Consider the following 7,542-nt stretch of genomic DNA (forward strand, 5'->3'; position numbering starts at 1 on the left):
AGGGCCCCAGCAGGGAGGTCATCGTTCGGCAGGAGCCAATACGGACCAGACATGCTGGGACCAGTCTGGGCTGGGGGCCTGGGGATGTGCTTCCAGGTTCCCCAATGGGACACCCAGGACGGGTGCATTAGCACAGGCTGCAGGGCCACAGCTGGGCGCTGAGGTGAAGAGGCCCAAATCATTAACGCTGACACCCTGAGTTGTTCCCAGGTCAGGAATGGACAGATGGAGACAAAGCATCTTGCCCTGCACCTGGGACCAGGCTTTTGGAGGGAAACTGCTGGCATTGGAGCCTTGTAGTCCAGCTGGGTCTCCTTACCCCTCTGATGAAGGAGGATTTGAGTGAACAAATACATGCACGCCCTGGCCTTGCAGCTGATGGTCTCCTCCGGGTCATTGATGGTAAGACCCAGGCAGGCTGCCATGTCCCCCACCTCCGGTATGTCAGGGGAGCCCTAAGCAGGGGGAGAGGAGCACGGAGTTCATGCATGTACCACCTTCCTTCCCCAGTACATCCCCAGGCACAGTTCTCTCTCTCCACCTCTCCGCATTACCCAGCAGGAGGGCAGGAAGGCAGAGACCACAGTGCCAGAGCATGACACCCCTCTCTTCCCATGGGAACCTGCAGCCCAGGGACTTGCTCAGGGCCCCAGGATCACTCCCGGTGCCTCATGCTCCAGGGCTAGTTGGCCCCATGTCCAGGGCTCACCATGCCCAGAGCAGGCCATGGAAAAGAGACCCATAAAGTGCCAGGGGGCACCACTGAGGCCCTGGAGTGAAGCTCCTTGTCCAGCTCTGACCCCACTTTCCCAAGAGCGTGCTGGCAAAGGCAGGGGACCAGGATGCTGGGGATGGGGCTCACTGACCTCAAATTGTGGGAGGAGCTGCACAACAAAGGCAATGGCACCGGTCATGATCTTCATGCCCAGTGCACGGTGCTGGGCATCCGGCGCCTCAATCCACGATATGAAGTGCTGTGGGAGGAAGATGTTAAGATCAATGGGCATGAGCCCCGCCTAACCCAGCAGCCTTGGCAACATCCTCAGGACCCGAGTTTCGAGCTTGGGCTTGACCATCTTCCTTATCCTTTGAGAGAGGCTTGCTGCAGTGCACAGGGCAGGAGCTGTCCCGGCCCGAGCCCAGCCCCTCTGCACGGTGCTCACCTCCCAGATGGAGTAGAGCTTGCACAGGCTGGGGGTGCTGGACAAGACGCAGCACAGCAGGCCCTTCAGGTACTCCTCGTACAGCCGCTGCATGACCTGGAAGGGGAGGCAGACCTGAGGGTCAGTGCCACAGATCCTGGAGCCTCTCCTGCCAGGGGGTGGCTTGTGGGACATGGCAGTGGCAGGGGGACCTACCTGGTTTCGATGGGTCTCACGCCCTATGGCCAGGAAGCTCTTCTCTACGGCGGCCCGCAGGAGGCGCAACTCCAGCACTGGCTCCAGGCTGAGCTTCGGGTCACTGTGACGAGAGAGGAGCCTCTGTCAGATTGAGCTATGCGGGGCACCGGTGGCACTGGGGTGGGCAGGAAACACCCTGGAAAGCTGGGCTGAGCAATGGGGATCCCCCTGGCTCATGGCAGAGTGAGGACAGTTGGGCACAGGTCCCCGTACCTGAGGCAGCGGATGGCATCTATGCTGTATGCCAGGATGTGTTTTCGGTCGGCCTCCACTGAGATGGTCTCCATCAGGTCCTGTGAGCCCCAAAGGGGACGGGGAGGTAAGGATCAGGCACATCCCCCACGGGAGACCACCCAGTGCCGCAGGCGCAGGCAGCAGGATCCTAACCAGCCCCCTCCCACCCACCCAGCTGGGCTGGCCCTCTGCCTCCCACGGCCTTGCAACCATGGCACTCAAACCTCTCCTGATCCCACCCTCACCTGCCCTCCAGATGCAGGATTGCCCAGCACCCAGGCCCAGGCACGCCTGCCCTTCTCCCTCTCATCCTGCTCCACCTCTCCCATCCTTCCTGGTCTCATGAGACCCTATTTCCTCTCCTTCCCTCTCCCCACACTGTCCCGTGCTGCTCACCACGATCCTCTCCAGCACGGCTGCTTTCAGGCCCTCCAGCTCCACAGCCACCTCTCTACTTTGGTCCGCAGCGATGGTCAGGCTAATGATGGCCAGCAGGAAGCGCTGCCTGTCCTTCCCGTCCAGCATCTACCAGGAGCGAGACCAGGGCTAAAGCAGGCTCTTAGCCAGGGGCCTCCTGCTCCTCCCCAAACCCCCTGTGGGACTCAGGCCTCCTCTGCCCCCACGGTGCTGAGATGCATCTCCTCGGGGCAGGCGTTGTAAAGAGCAGGGCAGTGTCCGTGGAGGGAGGGACCCAGCTGGGGCTTCACAAACACCCACCTCGAGCAGCGCCCCTGGGCTGAGTGTGTCCCCTTGCGGGCTTTGGGTCCCAGGGGCTGACCTCCTGCCATGGGCCGCATGGGGGAATGGAGGACTGGCTGGGTGCCGGCTCCGCTGGGGCAGTTTCATACCTCCCCTGGGTCCTGCAGGTGTTTCTTCACAAGGAGGAGGGCAGCTTCTTCCGGGGACCTTCCATCTTCCTCCTCCTCCTCCTCTTCATCCTCCTCTTCCTCCAGCTCCTCGCCAGCTGGGCTGGGAATCACTGCACAGAGAAGAAAGGGGAGAGGTCACTCGTGTGCCCCTGAGGGGAAGGGAAGTGGGTGTTGGGGGAAGAGATGGTGTCGTGCTCCCACCACCAGCACTAGGGTCCCCTGTCTGCCCCAGGACGTGCCAGGGAGGTGTGCGGCTCAGCCCCTCACCTTGGCCAGGATTCCCCTGCCCGGCCCCATGGAGGGTCCAAGTGGCCTCGCTTAGTGAAAGGTGCTGAGACCTCCGGCCCCAGCGGCTCCCCTCACCTGTGCGGGTGGCACCGGGGGCCGGGCTGGTCCCAGACTCCAGGGAGCTACTGGAGTCCTCCGAGGAGGAGCTTCTGGTCGACGTGGTGGTGTTGGACTCCTCCAAGCTATCGCTGTCCTCCGAGGAGGAGCTGCTGCTTGTGCTGGTGCTTTGGGCCTCCAGGGAGTTTTCAGGGTCCTCCTCCGAGAAGGAAGAGGAGCTGGTGCTGGGGCTGGTGCTCCCGGACTCCTGGGACGTGTGCCAGTCATCCCAGGAGGAGCTGTGGCTCAGGCAGGGGCTGCTGTGGGCCTGGCTCCAGGCTGCCCGATGACCCAGGAGGGGAGCTGCACGGCTCCTCGGGTGCCTGGTGCTGGGATGGTGCTGGCTCCCGCCTGCCCAGGCGCACCCAGGGCCACCTCCATCTGGACTTGGAGGTGCCTGTTTTCTTTCCCTCCTTTCCCCTGCCGCTGGGAGCTGCCGGTTTTCTTTGGCAGCAGATGGGGCACAGCCAGCTCCTTGCCCTGATGGGCCCCTCCTCATCACGGCAGGTGGGGCCCCGATCCTCCTGCCCAGGCTCCCTGCTGCTCTCTTCTCCCATGGAGAGCACCTTAGCTGACCTCCTCCTCAGCATTCGCCGCAGCCTGTCCATCCTGGCACCGAACAGGGGCAATTATCAACTGGGGTTCAAAGCATCCTCTTCACACTCTTCCCCCCCCTCCTGGTTAGAGCCATGCCCACAGCCTCCCTGGCACTAGGGTTGGCAGGTGGGGAGAGCCCTTGTCTTAGGGTCCAAGACCTGCAGCTGGTTTGGACACACAGCTCTCTGCTCCTCCCCTCAGCACATGTTTGGCCATGGGCTGAGGCCCCTGGGAGTCGGGAATGCCAAGGAGAGGAGGACAGGGGCCCTTCCCTGGGACCTGCAGGAGCCCAGCAGCGCCACGGCTTGGGGCTCCCTGCACGCTCAGTCTGGGCAGCACTGGCTGGGCTGGGAGGGGTGGGGAGCTTCAGCACCTGGGGATGTCTCTAACCCCACTGGAAGTGGTACGAGGGAGCACCAGGGGCTGCGTGCCCACATTGCAGGGGTGGATTTTCTGCCCATTTCTGCATTTCCTGCACAGAGGTGGGAAGCCCCTGCGGCGCTGCAGGCCCCTCACCTGCCCCGGGGATGGAGCGCTGCTGGGTGGGTGCTCACAGGCCCTGGTGACGCCGCACTCCTCCCTCCGGCTCTGGACTTAGGTCTCCTGCCTCTCCTCCGATGGATGTCCCTCGCCGCCTCAAGCTCCAGTCGCTGCCATCGATGGGGGGACGCCTATCCCTGAAAGGGACTATGCCATCCTGTTGGAAGCCATCCTCGGGCACAGCCTCTTCCCCCAAAACAAAACTACACCTCTCCTCCCTCCTGCCCCTTCCCCTCCCTGCTTGCCAATGCCAGGATCCCTCTTCTTCCCTTATCTTCTCTTCCTGGCCCTTTCCTGCCATCCAACAGAAACTCCTGCCACCCTGCGCTGGCCTTTTTCCACATCACAGGCGCTACTGGCTTGTGCCTGCAGCTTTACTCCATGCGCGTTGGTACCCAGGAAAGACTATGTGTCCTGCTCTGCGCCATCAAGACAGCTGGCTCTAAATGGATTGTAACCGGGGTCCAGTCCACACTGGCTGTGCACCGTGCTCCAGCCATCCTGGCGGGGAGGGGAGCCCTGTCCCGGGTAGCTTTGGGAAGAGGTGCGACACCGGTGCCAGAAATGATGTTCTGAATTGGAGATAAAACATGCAGCGTTAAAGGAGAAACATTTCTCATCACTGCCTCGGCAGGGGGTGGCATCCAGAGCATGCCCAGCTCCTGCTCCCTACACACACAACTGCAGGGAGTGTTACTCAGCTCCTCACGCCAAGGGCAGGGTCCTGTCGGCTCCGTCTTGATGCTTCACTTTTTCCATGGACACGGGCCACAGGCCTGAAAGCACAAGAGCCCCTCGCTCCCCTCCCAGCTCGACCCCTGCCGGCGCCTCCAGCAGCGTTGCCCAAGGACCGATCCTGACCTGCTCACTCTGGGCTGAGAGATCGCAGAGCAAAATCCTCCACGAAACTGGTTCTGCTGTCGCTCTCCAAATGGCGCCTGATGATTACTAACAGAAACAAGACGGGACATTTAAATCACATGAACACGGAGGAAATTCTTACTAATCCTCCTGGACTGTGATTTCAAGGATGAAATGAATTGATTTGGGTTTGTGCTTCAGTTCTGCCCTTCTTCAAAAAGGAGGAGAAACCCCATCTCCAGGTGCCTGCGGTGGGGCAGCTCGGCCGGGCTCAGATCCGTTTCCTCCCTCCGGGCTTTACACAGGCACAAACCACCCCTGAGGGAAAGGCACAGACCTGGTGCCCGCTCTTGGCTGAACACAACCTGCAGGATCGGGTCCCACTGCCCTTCCTGGTCCCATCGCTGGTGGGGCTGGTGCAAACCCCACCCCGTCGGGCCACGTCCCCCTGGGACACCTTGTCCAGGAGCAGGAGGGTGCCGGCCCCGCGGCTCTTTCACGTCTGATTCTGACAACCCCTGGGGCAAGAGGCCTCCTCTCGACACCCGCGTTGCCCTCAGGCGGGGGCACAAGAGGGGCAGCGCTCTCCGCAGGCGGCTTACCCATCTGTGCAGACCCCGAGCGCCCGGCAGCACCGCTCCAGCCTCCGCCGGCAACTGCCTGGAATCCCGCGGCGCCGCGATGATACGAACGCTGCCGCGGCAACGCCCGGGGACCAGCTCCATCGCCGCCCACCCCGCACCCAGCGCCGCAGCCCCCCGCGGCACCGCCATGTCCCCTGGGGCCTCTGTCCACATGCCTGGGTATGGGTGTCCCTCAGGACAGACCAGGTGCTCCCCAACTTGAGGGCAGGGGGAGGAAATGCCCAGTTTCCCACTTTACCATAACTACTTTGTTTTCAACCAGTGCCAACACGAGAAACAGGCATGGCGGGCACTGCATGGAGCAGTGTGCACGGCACCGGGGCCCTTCTCACAGAGAAACCCCTGCTGGGCTCCCTGGGCTTGCTCTGTGTTCTCTTCTCTGAACAAACACCGGGGACCAGGCACAGGGCCATGCACCAACCCTGCCCCCAAAGCCTCACTCAGGCTGCTCCAGCAACCCCAGGATCAGAGCCTGGGATACCTCATGACAGGACCTGTCCTGGGCATGGGAGACACCAGTCGATGCATCTCCAGTTGCCAAAACAGCCCTGCAGCAAAAGGCCCCTGCCACTCAAAATGCCAACCCCAATGCTGGCAGCTCTCCCGGTCCATGCCCCGCTGGGGTGCTCTAGGGTCCAGCTTGTGCATGTGGGCTGCCCTCTCCCACCGTGCCCTAAATACATCTCCGGGAGACCAACCAACTCCAAGCAGGAAGACACCTCTATCCCTTTCCTGTTCCTAACCCTGCTCCCAAACCCGACCCTAACCCGTGCTCACCTGCTCCTGCAGGAGACCCCGCACAGCCTGGCTCCAGTGACTGGCCTAGAAGTCCCAAAACCCCGTCGCTGGTCCTGCTGCAAATTTCCTTGCTGCCAAAACACGTCCCGGATCCAACTCCAAGTGGGGCCCTCAGGCTCCATCCAGCTTCTTAGCAGCATGGAGGAGGCGACCCACTGCAATACAGCACTAACAGGGAGTCCTACTCATCCCGAGCAGACAGACAGCTCCACACTTGCCTGTTCTCAGTCCCTAACCAAATCTCAGCCCCGGCCCCTGCCCCAGTCCAGGCTGCTCCAGCAGCCTCCGGCAGGAGCCCCTGAGCAAGCTGACTACAGCTGAGCCCTGGCATGGGAAACCTGAGCTTGACCCTTGGGTAAGTCATCCTGGGCCTGGGCCTGGGGAAGGGAGAAGGTATTGGCATGGGAACTAAAGCAAAGCACCTCTTTAGGATGGTCAGCACTACTGGGTAAGGACTGTTATGAGACTGCTGTATTTCCCTCCCAAGCAGCATGTCCACAGCCTGCCTCGCCAAGCCAGCAGCCTCGCTGGTGGCCTCTGTGGTCCAGGAAGTACACAGCACATCTCTGCAAGCCTGGCCATTGCTGCACCCTCCTGACCAGTTCAGCACACCAGTTTACATGATACACCATCCAGGCCTGCTAGTCCTCTGCACCCACCGCTCTCCTCTTCCTGGTCTTTCTTATTGGCTGCAGCCTGGCCCTTTGCTCAGCTCCCATCTCATGCAATGCACCAGCAGGGGTAGAAACCTTGCCCCTGACAGCTCTTGACCTTTGCAAAGCAAAGAAAGAAACAAGGCGTCTGATAATCTTGTCCATAGATTCATAGATTCATAGAAGTAGGGTCGGAAGGGACCTTGTAGATCATCAAGTCTGACCCCCTGCCCTGGGCAGGAGAGAAAAACGGACTCAAATGACCCCAGCCAGGTAGGCATCAAGCCTCCTCCTAAAGACCCCCAGGGTAGGAGCCAGCACCACTTCCCTTGGGAGTTGGTTCCAGATCCTAGCTGCCCTGACTGTGAAGAAGTGCCTTCAGATGTCTAGTCTAAACCCACTCCCTAACAGTTTGTGGCCGTTATTCCTTGTTACCCCAGGGGGTGCTTGGGGGAACAGGGTCTCTCCCAAACCCTGCTGGTCCCCGCTAGTGAGTTTACAGATGGCCACCAGGTCCTCCCTCAGCCTTCTCTTGTGAAGTCTGAACAGGTTAAGGTCCTGT

General features: G+C 61.1%; 1 protein-coding gene across 1 annotated transcript; it reads right to left on the minus strand.

Annotated features, from left to right (window-relative positions):
- Nucleotides 1–1,016: 1,016 nt before the first annotated feature.
- Nucleotides 1,017–4,967, minus strand: LOC132244024 (myotubularin-related protein DDB_G0290005-like). Its single transcript, XM_059714927.1, has 7 exons — nt 4,001–4,967; nt 2,867–3,496; nt 2,483–2,613; nt 2,031–2,159; nt 1,614–1,693; nt 1,359–1,461; nt 1,017–1,259 (listed from the first exon to the last, which is right to left on the minus strand). Exons 2-7 carry the CDS (start codon nt 3,384–3,386, stop codon nt 1,017–1,019), a joined length of 1,206 nt encoding a protein of 401 aa, XP_059570910.1. The 5' UTR covers nt 3,387–3,496; nt 4,001–4,967.
- Nucleotides 4,968–7,542: the final 2,575 nt, after the last annotated feature.

The sequence above is a fragment of the Alligator mississippiensis genome, chromosome 11 (assembly GCF_030867095.1).
Source record: "Alligator mississippiensis isolate rAllMis1 chromosome 11, rAllMis1, whole genome shotgun sequence".
In the NCBI taxonomy this organism is placed as follows: domain Eukaryota; kingdom Metazoa; phylum Chordata; order Crocodylia; family Alligatoridae; genus Alligator; species Alligator mississippiensis.